The sequence below is a fragment of the Myiozetetes cayanensis genome, unplaced genomic scaffold (assembly GCF_022539395.1).
Source record: "Myiozetetes cayanensis isolate MyiCay16 unplaced genomic scaffold, myiCay2020 scf5-8, whole genome shotgun sequence".
NCBI classification, from domain to species: Eukaryota; Metazoa; Chordata; class Aves; order Passeriformes; family Tyrannidae; genus Myiozetetes; species Myiozetetes cayanensis.
Window position 1 is genome coordinate 99,003,393 of NW_026087742.1, and position 13,860 is coordinate 99,017,252.

The following is a 13,860-nucleotide window of genomic DNA, read 5'->3' on the forward strand; positions in this document are numbered from 1 at the left end:
ACGGTTGTCTAGTTTTCTTCTAAAGCACTTCAGGTATACTCAACACACATACATACTGCATAATTCCATGTTTTATTTAAGGTAAATATTTCAATCTTTGTATCATGTTCTTTTTTTTCTCGTGGTATATTTTACAGTGACAGTGTAGCAGTAAGTGTAGAAATAATGACTGACTGTACATATAGCACATACACGTGGTCCCTTTAATTATACAGACTATGCAAAATGTACTTCTTAGAACACCATGTCACTTCCTTTGGAAATTACTTTTCAGACATTTAAAAAAAAAGTGCAAGAAGATAGCTTACACAGGTTTGCTGCAAAAAGGAACAGAATACCCAAAGGATTGTAAACCTAAACAAAATATTAGGTACATATATGGCATATTAAAAATTACTGGTTTGGAATGATGGTAGGTTTTGCAAAAGGGTCCCTAACACGTTTTACAATGGAATAGGAGCCAGACGGGCCAAATAATGCCTTTCTGAAACCTCAACAAATGGAGTTTCATGGTTCAGAGATCCTACTCTAAATACATTTGCAAAAAGAAAGTTTCCAGCACTTGAAAAGTAATGGAAAGAAGTGGGTTTAAACATGTAAATTTAGTTTAGGGGTTTTGTGTGTGAATTATAATTAATGTTAGGGCAGACATGGCTGTTCTGGTCTACTTCCTTTCATTGATGCAATACTGCAGCTAAACATGTACTGCACTACACATATGGTGAATTTGAAATTATAAGCTTTTAAACTTTTAAGTTTTTTTCTCAAAGCTTCTCGAAATACTGGAGACAGCTTTTCTATCTATCCTCTTATTTTTATTGAGCACTTTATATACACACAATTACACATTAATAAATAGATCTGATTTACTATCACAAAGTGTGAAGTTAGTCTGGTTAGTTTGCAGAGTAAGTTTTCTAGTGAAGGAATGCAAGTAGCAAAGTTCATAACAAAATTAACCACTTAGGCCAAACAGTCAAGAATTCCCATTTACTCATACTAAATCAGATGGCTGGAGACATCTTTTGCATTTAGATCTGATTTCCTCCCACCCTGTGTAAGAGGCTTACACTTTGCATATGTATTGACACCCAAATGTCTCAGTTTGTACCTGCGCAGCCTCTAACATTTTAAAACTTCTTCATACGACATAAAAGCTCCTTCAGCACCCAATTTGTCAGTCTTCAGAAGATGAATATCAAACATGCAGGGAACTAACCAGAAGAGTAACAGTTCAAAAAGTCAGGAATGTATGGAAAAAACACTCACTCAGCAAATTTATTTATTCAGCTTAAAAGATGTTTCTTCCCAAGGAACTGGACTTTCCTTTCAAAGGCAGTAGATCGAATAGGGGAATTGAGTTCATAAAATGGATTCATTGCAAACTGGGGAAAGAAGAAAAACTTATCAATAAGCACAAATCCAGCCCTGGAAAATGTCACTTCAGGTGAAATCTACTACTAGCTTTTGGCCTATTTTGTGCCACTAAGAGCACAGAACTCCTAAACAGTCCCTTCTTTCCAGGCCCTTGCATTCTCCCCATGTACGTGCAGAGCTATCCCCTAGCACCAGCTCCTCAGAACAAATCCATCACAACACCAGCTGAAATTTCTCTTGGAAATTAGCATCATTTGAGTGCCTGCAGGAGACTGAGATAATGATGCTTCCCATGACACTTTGCCATTATCCCATCTAGTGGAAATGACGCTGGGATGTGAGAACAGGGCTACGTGTTCTGAGAGTGAAGCACTGCCACCAGGCTCTGTAGAACAGTCCTTTCCTTTTATTATCACTATTAATGACACAACACTGCCACAAAATGCATCAAGAGAAGTTGCCTCCCAACTTCTCTGTTGCCCAGAGAAGCTGTGGATGCCCCATCCCTAGAACCGTTCAAGGTCAGGTTGGTGGGGCTTTGAGCAACCTGTCTTGTGGAAGGTATCCCTGCCCATGGCAGGGGGTTGGAATGAGATGATTTTTTAAGGTCTCTTTCAACCCAAACCATTCTACTCCATGAAAAAGCACTAGACTATAATGAAGAGTAAATTCTGAAAGAGCACAGTTTATAACAATTTAGAAAAATCTATTCAGTTTAATGCAAAACAAAGCATGTTGTGTCACATATTATTACCAACTCTGGCTGATGTGGACAGGTGCTTCTCCACTTACACAGGCCCCCATGAGAAAACATGCTAAAACACGTGTGCCTGACCATGTACAGTAGAACACGCTTAAAAGTACTGCAGCAAGACCATAAGAAATGGGTTCTTACCTTTATGTACAACTCATATACATCATTAAAGAAGTTCTTAATTCCATCTTCTAGCCTTACATCATGAAGCATTATAAATCTCATATGTACAGCAATTAAGGAAAACAGAACTTTCAAGAAGAGATATGTAACATACCCTGAGATAAGCATTTACACCTAATTCTGCTTAATACACTTAATATGTTTAGCTGTACATGAAACAGCAGTGACTCACAGGAGGAAACATTTAAAGAAGTAACTGAAGCAGTGACACTTAAAAAGCATTACCTTTAAATTTTAAAATTCCCCTATTTGAAAATAATCACCACTCTATTCAAGGTTGTTCTTTCTAAAGCTATATTTCTGAATGTGGATGATGCTCTCTGAACCTTTACCATAAACCCCAAAGTTAAAATTACATTCAATGTTACTTGCTATGTATAACAAATGTTCCTCCACAAACACTTTTAGGACTACCTGTACATAAGATCAAGCCTTGATGCTGCATTTTTATGACTGGTGTGATTGACATGAAGCGTGTTCATCCCCACCTCTCCTCTCTAGCACAATCAAGGGGTTGGAACAGAGAATCATATGAGCTTTGCTTAGACCCTCTCATACTTTTCCTCTACTCCATGTGAGTTCCACACTTCATTAGGATATTTCAGCTGCTCCAAAAGTAAAAATCCACCTTTCCAATTGTTCCCAGTTTGAAACAGCTGCTGTGCCTCCCAACACATTTCTTCCTGAAGCTGGTGACTCTCTCGAACAATAACAGCTAATAGCCAGAGAAAATCTGTTCATTTTACGTCATTCTGGGAAAAAGCTTTTCCTATAGAAATATAAGGGTAGAGAATAGGGAAGGATATGTCCAGCTGTGACAAAAGCAGAAACAAACCATTCATTAAACTTGTCCACGGTCTTCAAATACATGTTGTTAGAAAGCCACATGTTCTCATCCACTAGGTCAAGAGCAGCATGGGCAATGAACTGGTTGAGATGACGATGATCATCCTAATGTATTCCCAGAAGACAGAGGATTAGTAATTCAGTGAAAGGAGTGAAATATAAACAATAATTTGCTCAAGTTGCTAAACAACTCATGCTCAAGTTACATAAAGTTACATATACCCTGCTTTTCTGCCACGTGTGCCATCCTGTAATTAAATTAAACAAATATATATTGTCACGATTCAAGGGAGAAAAAAGATCATAATAATATCACAAAAACACTGGTCATCACAAAACCAGTCTTGAGAGCAGAAAAACCAAGAAAGCCTGTATTTATCACTCAGGAATGAATTCAAGCATGAATTCTTTTGTTTACCAGTAGGTAAACTCCCACTGCTAAATCATTCCACAAGAGAGTCCTGGTATGTACTTTTCTCTTCCTTCCAGACACCTATTTGTGCTGACATTTACACCAGTGTAGCGGTTTTTGGACTGTAACGTTTCTGTTGGCAAATCTGGCAGAAACTGAACAATGTGTAAAATCTGGGGGATAGATGGGGAAAGCTGAAACATAGAGAGGACAGGTATACTGATAATATCACCAAAAGATTCTGTTCCTTTCATGTTATTTACCTAGAAACAGGATTGTTTTATTGTTCTGGGGGTCTTCTTTTTCCTAAAACCTAGTGCAGAAAAACATCCTGCAACTAGTATTAATGCTTAGTAGTGCTTACAGAAGTAAATTGCATCTCTTCCTATAACAAACATCAATGGCCTTCATAAAAGTGATCAGTGTTTGGCCCTATCACTAAAAAGCTGTGTAGGCAAAGACCTAGAACACCAGAAGACATCTGCCAAGAAGAGATACAGAACAAAACTATACTGTAAGATTTATTAGACTGGAAAAATAAGTAGTTTTGCACTGTGTCTCATAATACAGGGATCCTGTTACTGCCATTCTCACCTCCCAGTTTTTCCCACAAATCAGGTATGGCTCAGTCCATTAACAGCTTTGCAAGTTCCACTAAGCGATACTGAGGAAGAGACTAGGTAGCAAAGTCAAAGGGGCAAAGCTTCTGCTGATTTACCACGCACATTATGCAAACCTCTTGCCTTAGGGTGCTGTGCATTGGCACTGAATTCACACTGCAGTGGCATGTCTCAGAAACAGCAGTAATAGTTGCTAAAACATATCAATGTCCGCTCATTCCCCTTCAGTGCACGTCAAGTTTAGGTTCTCTCTTAGGACCAAAATTAGTACTCCAAGCTCAGTCAGACAAGAGGGTTACCTGAGCCAAGTTATTTCCATTAGCAGAATGCAGAAAATTAATTTTTCCACAATCTGACACATCCTGACACTAAGTCTAGTCTGAGTAGCCTTATTTATGATCTTTTATGAGACACTAGCTCAAAATACAGATGATGCCATGCAGTTCAAATCTGTGACAGCACACACTTCCACTTTTGGATACACTCACAGATCCACGTACTTTTTTTTTGAAGTCTGTTTTTTCTTTGATGTAATATCACTACAGATAGATTTGTTCTTTTCCCACTGGAAACACTACTGATCAAGTAGTCTTACATTTCTCATGTTTTCAAAGTCTTTATTTATCAATACAAGTTTTAAGCTTGTCTTACTTAAAAGCAAGTAGGACTAGTGAAGATGATTAAAAAATATTTTATAGCATAAAAAATTGAGGAGCTTTCAAATTTATGTTCATTACTTTACCTTATTACTGTATATAGATGCCTTAAAAGTAAGTAGCATTAAATAATGAACAGCTATTATGAAACCTCTACACACTAAGAGAAATTACCAAAGCATAACTAGGATATATATTCTATAACACACAGCAGCAAATAGTTAAGGAAGATGTGTTTTATGAAGAACTAGTATGATCTGGTAAGGATTTTTAAGAGACTTGAGAACTCCAGAGTTCTACTCCCTATGACAAAGTTTCTGGTAAAAAAAACAACCAAACAGAAAACAGTAGATACATGCTGGTTGTGTTTCTAGTAATGTGCTGGTTGTATTTCTAATACACTGTAAAATTATAAAATAAAATGCACAGTAATTACATCATAGGAATGTTATAGGGGAAAAAACACACCTTAGACTCTACTTTTCCAGGAGGTAGAAATTCCATTTCAAATATGGGATTATCATGATGACCAACTATCACGAAGTAGAAACTTCCAGACATTCTTCAAAATAGTGCTCCTTACAAGAAAAAACAGACATGCTGATAAGTCTATACATAGTCTGTGTAGAAATTATCCTAAAAATTAGCCAACATGCTTCCTGTTCATATTTACCAGAGGCTGAAGAGAGATAAACACTCAGGTATGCACATCAAGAGGATGGACCCAGTAGTGGCCACTACCAGGACATGAGGCAACAGACAGAAGCTGATGCACAGGAAGTTCCACCCGAATATGAGGAAGAACTTCTTTACTGTGTGGGTGACTGTGCACGGAACAGATTGCCCAGAGAGGTTGTGGAGTCTCCCTCGCTGGACATATTCAAGAATTATACGAATGTAATCCTGTGCCACATGTTGTGGGATGACCCTGCCTGATCAGGGAGGCTGGACCAGACGACCCACTGTGATCACTTCCGACCTTCCCCGTTCTGTGATTCTGGGGGAAGGGGGGAAATGCCCTTAGAAAGCTGAACGTCTCCTGGAAGTGAACCTACTAACTAGTACCTACAAAGGCCTCCTGCACCGTTCACCGATGATTTATCCCCTGACAGCCCCCTCAGCCACCCAGGACGCGGCGATCCCACGCAGTAACGCGGGGCACCGCCTCCGAGGAACCTCCGAGGAACCTCCTCGCCCGTGTCTCCCCGGACCCTGCCCACGGGCAGCAGGAAGGGGAAGGGCCGCCGTCCCCCCTCGCACACAGCGGCCGTGGGGCAGTCCCGCGGCCCCATCCGCGGGCATTCCGCAGTTACCCGGTAGGTATGAGCCGTCCCGCCTCCCGCCCGGGGGAAGAACCGCAGGGTCCCGCCCGGCTCCGCCGCTCACCCCTCGCCGCGATGATCCGCCCCGCTGCCCGCGGCCGCCCGGAAGCGCCGCGCTCCGCCCGCCCCATCCGGCGCCTCCGTGACGGCACCGCGGCCTCCGGAGCTGCGCCCACACCGGCGCCCCAGCGCGGCCGTACCGGGGCGAACCCGGCGGTGCTTCCCGGCCCCGCTCCCCGGCGGTACTTCTCGGCCCCGCTCCCCGGCTCCGCTCTCTGGGCCTGGGCTCCCCGGCCCTGCTTCCCTGCCCCGCTCCTGGCTCCTCTCTCCGGCTCTGCTCCCCGGCCCCGGCGCCCTCCCTGTGGGTAGAGGGAAGCTGGGGCGGCGCTCGGCGTCTTGCTGGCCGTGGGTCGAGCTGGGAGTCAGTAATGCCCCTTTTTCTCCCCCCACGGTGTTGTAGGGCAGGATGGCTTCGGTTGAAAGGGAGGCGCTGTCCCAAGAGGAGCTCCGGAAAAGGCTGTATCAGACTTTTAAGAGCCGAGGCGTGCTGGACACACTTAAGGTGTGCTTTGTGTGCTACCCGTGATCCGCTGTACAGTGCTTAACATTGAGAGCAGTGAAAGCCCCGCCGAAACAAGTGTCTTCACTCTCTCCACTAATGTATTATTTTTTGTGTCACGGCTGCATACCTTCTGTTGAAAGCTTAAAACTCTGTTTCTGTCGTGATCTTTTAGTATGCCGTAAACAATTTGTATAACTATATAATGAAAATAATTATTTCTTCCTTTTGCAGGAGGGAGATTTTCTGATTTTAGGTCACTTTTTTTCTGTATTGTAACTCATAGAATGCAAATATATAATGAAAAAATGCCACTTAATTATTATTAATTATGTCTCTAGGCTTTTTTGATTAGTATCCTTTTGCTGTCCTACAAAATAATTGATATTAAAGATATTGAATTTTCTGTTTATTTTCTCATCTTCTTTTGTGATGGCAGCAGCTTCTTGATATGAAATTCAGAAGAGGACTAGTGAACGTTCCAAGTACACCTGCAATTGAGGCCACATCAGGCAGGCTTTAAGCCAGAGGGAAGGAGAACAGGAAAGCAGTGATTGGAAAATGAAGCTAGGGTAATAGGGTGGTGTTTGTGTGAGCTCTTGACTGAGAACAATATTTCTTTTCAGTCCTACATTTGATACATATTGAGGGAAAGTCAAAGATCACTGTATCCACCGTTAAGAGTGTTTTGAAGAAAGGCATGGTTTCCCAAGTGCACTTCCAGATTTTGCCAAAATTAGTCTGCTCCGTTCTGTTATGTGGGTTGCACAAGTAAAATGAGGCTCCCCCTGGATTTTGAAAAATGAAAACTCTCGTTGGGTAACATGTAAACTGAGAATACAGTGTTTTTTTTGTATCAGACACAGCTCCGAAACCAGCTAATCCATGAACTAATGCACCCAATTTTGAGTGGAGAACTTCAGCCACAGACAGTTCCAAGCAATGACAGTTCACTTTTGATCACAGCTTCCAACAGTCTGGTGGCAGATCATCTAGAGAGATGTGGCTACGAGTATTCACTTTCAGTTTTCTTTCCAGAAAGTGGATTGGAGAAGAAGAAGGTAAGTTCAGTAATTTACCTATTCCCTGATGTATAAGAGCTTTGCTTTCTGTGGGTTGTCATATTCCAACAATTGAAAAAAACGTTGTGATAGGGAAATACAAACGCAAGTACAGCTTCTGATGATCTCTGTAAAACATTTCATTATTCAGGGCCATTTTCATGAGTACTTTAAGCTGGCAATAACATAACGATGCTGTTCTGGAAAGAGTAGCCACAGTCTGGCTGTGTGGCACAGTGTTTGGGGAACTGATCCTGGTAAAAGCTTATTTGGCCGTTCAGTTCCCTGAAGCTGTGGTCATGGTTAGTTCAAGCTGTTCTAACTACAAAGTGTGGCTGAAAAGAGCAGTCCTTGCCTTTTCTTTCTTTCCTCTCTGTAAGTGTGTGATAGGGTGAAGTTGTTTCTAACTGAATATTAATTGCTTGGCCTGGTGAGTAGTTAGTTACCATTTGGGTTAGTGAGCTCATCTGACTTGTATGATAAATCAAGAAAAGAGGCAAGGAAAGTAGCGAGGGCGTGTATCTAGGGTGGAGAGGAAACAAAACTATCTCTTTTCAGGGCTTCAGCTGATCATAAAGCTACATACTGGCTGCTGCATGTCTTCAGTAAGGGAGATACCTAAATGTGGTACTAGAACAGCAACCTGTGAATGATTTTACAACACGATAAATAGATCTTACATGAATGGAAAACATTGTACAACTGTAAAGTGGAGCCTGTTAACATATTTGAAATTATTTTAAATTAATTAACCTTTTCTAACTGATCTTTCTTTTCCCTAAAGCTGTGGACTATGCAAGACCTTCTTCACTTAATGAGAATCAGCCCAAAATCCAGTTTTTACAAATCACTGGTAAAGTTATTTTGATTTTGAAAATAAGCTTAAATTACAGTGGTGATGAAAATAGACTGGCTAAAACTTCTTTTCTTTCTTACAGACTTCAGGAATCCAGAAGGAAAATAAAGGTATAAGATGTTTATATATGATGCAGACAAGGATAATTGTGTTAACTTCATTTTTGTTAAGATGTGAGCAATAAAAATTCAGATTTCTTGAGTGCATGATGGTATGGAATAATATAGATTCAGTTGGATTTTGAAGCTTGCAGTACACCAGGGTGATGAATGTTATATTTCAGGATTATCCAGCTCCTGTTTGTGGTGTGGATTAGGTGTTAACATTCGCATGCGAAATAAATGACTTGAACATTAGAAACATGAGAAAAATCTGTAATCAGGTATTAAATATAATACTCTTTGGAAGCTTTTCACACTGCCTTTGGCAAACTCAGATTTTGGGTTAGGTTTATAATACAGTATTAGCTTGCAGAATGTACTTCAAAAACTAGTTACAGGTTTAATTTACTTTCTATTGTTTTGAATAAGAAATAATTCTTATGTCTGCATGATGAAACCTAGCTATACTATATAACCTAAAGTAGTAGTAATTAAGTAGTCATAATTAAGTAGTAATAATCTTCACTCTCAACTGTCCTTGGGAGTGAAAGAGACAGAGACATGGATGGGAGGAAAAATTCCAAAAGGACAGCTTTTGTTGAATGAGATGGACTGGAGCATGCTTATAATGAACCCACAGTAGTTTACTTAAATACTTGTTCTTTCTATAAATCAAATAGGTTTTCTTGTACATTGAAAATTACTTTGTTAATTACAGGCTCAAATTCAGTTTTGTTATGAAATGAGAACTAACTGATCTATTGGATCTTGCCAGGTTTTCTTATGCAGATTTTAATTGGGCTTACAGAGCATCACCTAAATAAGGAAACTCATAACACAGAAACTCAGACAACCTCAGTGCCTCCTTATAGAGAATCTCTTGGTAAGTGTAGCCCGTGCAACCAAGTCTCCCCAAATACTTTCATATTGGTAAATGGTATGGATTTATGTATTGTATGAATGGTATGCTTTTATTACTTATTCAAATGTATAGCCTGAAGTAGTAATAAGTGAATGTCATGTCTATTAATGGAATTTCTGAGTTTTCTTTAAAAAAGGCAAAAGTCTTGTTAAGTTTTTTTCTTTTTTTTTGTTCACTCAGGTGTTTTCTTGGACATTTAACTATGACAGATGGACTGTTAATGTTATGTGTTGAAATATAATTGTAAAATGCATGCCTTAATTCTCCTTCTATGAGGGTTTCAGTGCAAGTTATGCATAAATTGGGAGTTCTTGAATTATAATATGAACGCTTTTGTTAATATATTATTATGTATGGTGGATATGTTGCCTTTTTTATAGCTGAGAAGCTTCAGCTGATTGATGAGCAGTTTGCAGACTCTTATCCCCAGCATCAGAAATACGAATCTTTAGAAGTAAAACTTCATGAATATAGAAAAGAAATAGAGAAGCAGCTTCAAGCAGAAATGCATCAAAAGGTATAATTCTGGTCTATGAATTTGAGGGAGACATTTGTTAATTTTGACTTTGTACTTTGCAAACTTTTAATACTTAAAGTAAATTGAAGGTAAAGATCTAATAGTTACAGCAAGCACAGAAGGTTAAGTTAATCCAATGTCAATTGTTACTTTGACAATATAATGTATATTTGCAATCCCCCTTTTTTTTCAAATGTACACAGAATGTTAAACTTTTTATTCTGATGTTGATTTGTAACAAACATTTACTTTGGTTGCTTTAATTTGGTAAATTTTATTTGCTCTTTGATTATTTTGTTTATGGATAAAGGTTTACTCTGCTTAGTAATTACTATTAATTACTAATATTATTAATTTTCCTTACCAGTTTTGATTTTGACTCTTGAATTTCAATATAATGTGAACAACTGAGAGGTGTGATTTGCTACTGTGTAACTTGGCAGATAGTTAATTTTTAGTACTGGTGAGAACTTGCATAGTATTTCAAAGCATTGCACGGAAACACTAAAGTCATAACAGACAGTGCTATTAATTATTTCTTTCATTTTGGGAATAAAATTAGAATTTTGTCATGTAATCCTATAATCCGTGTGTCTGAAAAATGTAGCAGAAAGAATATACTGCAATTCATTTAAATACATCTTTTTCTTTTCCATAAATTTCTGTCAAAATCAACAGTTTATTTAGATAGAAAAAATTAACTGTAGTTAATTTTAATAATTTTTTTCATTAGTTTCTGTCAAGATCAGTAGTTTATTGGGATATAAAAATGATAATCTAATAATCAGAATTCTTAGACACACTTTTAAATGCACTCAGCTGCATATAAGCTGTTTGAGGAAATCAGTGTAGTCATATTTATTCACCTAGACAAGTAGAAGGATACAGAGTTAAAACTGCTGATGTATTTTACCTTCATTTTTCATTTAGTCTTTATTTCCCAACTGTCACTATCTGTTTAGTATGTAAAACATGATAATTTCTGTATTGTTAAGCTTGTATCAGTTTAAGCAAACCAGTTGTAAGAAAGGAGATTGGAATCTTATCCAGGTATAAATCCCTTCTAAATTCAATTGATTTACTTGAATTCCTTAACAATGTGGGGTGAATTACTGTAAGAGGTTTCTAACCGACTTTGTTTATATACAAATGGTGCTGTACTGTCTCACTGTTTCTTTACTTTTTCATAAAATTTATGCCCACAGACCCGAATTCCTTGATTAAACATTGCAACTGTGCTTTTTCCGCTCTTTGATCTTTTCTCCAGTCTCACAGTTTTTCTGTCATTCTCTTTTTATTCTTTTGCTCATTTTTTCCTTACACTTTCTTGTCTTGTATGCTTGCTTTCCCTTACCATCCAAATTTTTATTGTAATTCTTTATCATCCTATTTGTTCTTGCATACATTGTACTTCACACACTGTATGGAGTCGTGTTCCCTACAGTTCTTCTTCTGTGCAGTTTCAAGATTCTTACATTCTTGTTTGTGTGCATTTATTTTTATTTTCAACTGTGCTTAGAAGTCAGTGAATCAGGACTGTAACCTGATTGTGGAATCACTCTTTATGTGGAGTTACATGTCTTGCATTTTTTATGCCAGTCCAGATGAACTTCTGTGGTTGCTGAGCAATGCAGGACAGGTCTGTTTCTACCATTTCTTGAATCACTAGTCAAAAGTGGTTCTTTGGGAAAGGAGCGAGAATAGAGACAGTGTTAGAAGAGGAATTAAAGCGTGTGACCATTCCTTAATTCCAAGCAGAATATCACTTCCACAGTGTGTTTTTCTTCATAGGTTTCTGGTTTGCTCTTGTCTAAAGCTAATAGTTTTGTGTAAGATGTGCTTTGGGATGCCAGATAAACACATGAAAACCATGTGAGATGTGCAAGTAGTATGTGCTGCTAAGATACTTTTATCACAGTAATTAATTTTTATCAAATTATCATCTCATAACTAGATTTTGGAGGTGAAATTTAGAATTGTCCTAGAGGGGATTGTCTTTGTCAATTCTAAAATGGCCCTGCTTAGCCCTCTCTTCCTCCTTTATGTAATAGCTGGAACATTTTAAAGAAGTTGAAATAGCAAAGATTAAAATGGAGGAGAAAGTGCAGACCCAGAAAGAAATCTCTGAACTGCGTCACGAGTTAGAGAAAACACATCAAGCAAAGTCTGAAGCCTTGATTTCTCGTGAAAAGAATGCTATTGAGAGGCTTCAAAAGCAACAAGAGGTAAAGTTCCAAGTATTTTTTCCTTAATCTATTACAAAATGATTCAGCGAGTTGGTGAGACTGTTCTTTTGTCTTTTGGAGATTTACCTTCAGATGTTACTTGGCTTATTAGGGAAAACTTTGAATTTACTTTTGTTCTCATAAATAGGGGAATGCATTTAGCAACTGCAAGAATGAGTACAGGTAAATATCTAAGTAGAGGTGGCTAGAAAAGGAACAGCTCTGGAAGCTGTCATTGAAGGATCTAAATGTAATAAATACTTTAAAAACTGTTTTAATAGTTTTGCTAAATTCAGATCACTGATTTTTTTCCCCATGGGAAGCTGGACATAGTTTTTAGTTAAACTTTAAGTTCTTTTAACTGCTCAGAAGGACTTGAACCTAAATGGAATACATAGCCTGTATGCTACAGGTAGACCATTTCTGTTTGTCTTTATATGTTGAATATTTTGAACAACCACTGTCTTTACTGTAAACTGGCGTCTCCATTTGTTTCTATGAACACTTTGTTTTCAAAAGCTCAACTCCTTTGGGCTGTTAACTCTTGGTGTTTTGCCAGGGCAGTAACTGTTGCTATAGCACACAATAATTTGTATGTAGTTCTCAATTGCTTATCTCAGTCTCTATTAACTCAGTCTTTGAGAGAATAGTTTGTTTGCTCTCCTGTTGCCTGTTTGCCTGGCTACCCCCCTGCTGTCTGCAGAAGACCTTCATATCCAAGTAATAGTTATCCACAAATGCTAACCATATTTTTGCTTTGTTGTGGTGGTTTTGTGGTTTTATGGTTTTGTTAGTGTCTTGGTTTTTTTTTTCCCTGAGAATATGTGGTATTGGTTAACAAAGCAGTCATACAGGTTTCTGTATAGATTTTTGTATTACTATATTATTAAACATTTTGTCACTATGCCATGAATTTATTTCATGGTTATGTCCTTAGAAGCTTACAAGAAAACCATCTATTTTATGCTATCAGTCTTCTTTTGTGGGTGTGAAATTAATTCAATAATTAAAAAACCTACATCAAATTACTAGATCAACATAGCTGTCAAGTATTGTGTATGAATATTTAATTTCTCTGTCAGCTTCTGAACTCACTGAGAACTGTATGTTTCATTTACCTGGGAATTCTTTTAACAGAGTTCAGGTATATTTACATTAAATGTGTCAGGTCATTTAACCCTTCTTTGTGATAACTTGAAAATTTGTCTTGAAAAACTGCTCAATTTTTTGTACCAGGAACAGTAGCTGAATCTTTCAGCACTGTCAAATGCACACAGCTTTCAAACTTGATATTAGCACCTGTATAGCAAAATCATAATTTTCTTCTTAGACATTTATTACTTCTTTGGAGAAAAATAATGTCTTTTGTGCTTATAGATGAGAAAAGCCATTTTTAGTAATAGAGGATAGATTACTTTTGGTATTAATATGTTCATCACTTGGAGAATC

The 13,860-nt window shown here is 38.1% G+C and overlaps 2 protein-coding genes across 5 annotated transcripts in view; one reads left to right on the forward strand and one right to left on the reverse strand.

Moving 5' to 3' along the window:
* Nucleotides 1–53: 53 nt before the first annotated feature.
* On the reverse strand, nucleotides 54–5,605 carry TRAPPC2 (trafficking protein particle complex subunit 2). Its single transcript, XM_050331984.1, has 5 exons — nucleotides 5,522–5,605; nucleotides 5,317–5,426; nucleotides 3,117–3,265; nucleotides 2,273–2,354; nucleotides 54–1,385 (listed from the first exon to the last, which is right to left on the reverse strand). Exons 2-5 carry the CDS (start codon nucleotides 5,407–5,409, stop codon nucleotides 1,287–1,289), a joined length of 423 nt encoding a protein of 140 aa, XP_050187941.1. The 5' UTR covers nucleotides 5,410–5,426; nucleotides 5,522–5,605; the 3' UTR covers nucleotides 54–1,286.
* A 298-nt stretch (nucleotides 5,606–5,903) lies between these two features.
* The window catches only part of OFD1 (OFD1 centriole and centriolar satellite protein), a 29,677-nt gene continuing 21,720 nt past the window's right edge, over nucleotides 5,904–13,860 (forward strand). The window contains exons 1-8 of one of the 4 annotated variants that reach the window (XM_050331907.1): nucleotides 5,904–6,164; nucleotides 6,631–6,732; nucleotides 7,590–7,790; nucleotides 8,575–8,643; nucleotides 8,729–8,756; nucleotides 9,523–9,630; nucleotides 10,050–10,186; nucleotides 12,238–12,411. In XM_050331907.1, coding sequence (XP_050187864.1) covers nucleotides 6,637–6,732; nucleotides 7,590–7,790; nucleotides 8,575–8,643; nucleotides 8,729–8,756; nucleotides 9,523–9,630; nucleotides 10,050–10,186; nucleotides 12,238–12,411 — 813 coding nt within the window. In that variant the 5' untranslated portion in view covers nucleotides 5,904–6,164; nucleotides 6,631–6,636. Of the gene's footprint in view, nucleotides 6,165–6,359; nucleotides 6,532–6,630; nucleotides 6,733–7,589; nucleotides 7,791–8,574; nucleotides 8,644–8,728; nucleotides 8,757–9,522; nucleotides 9,631–10,049; nucleotides 10,187–12,237; nucleotides 12,412–13,860 lie in introns of those variants that run through there. The other 3 variants (XM_050331909.1, XM_050331906.1, XM_050331908.1) reach the window with 3 other exon arrangements.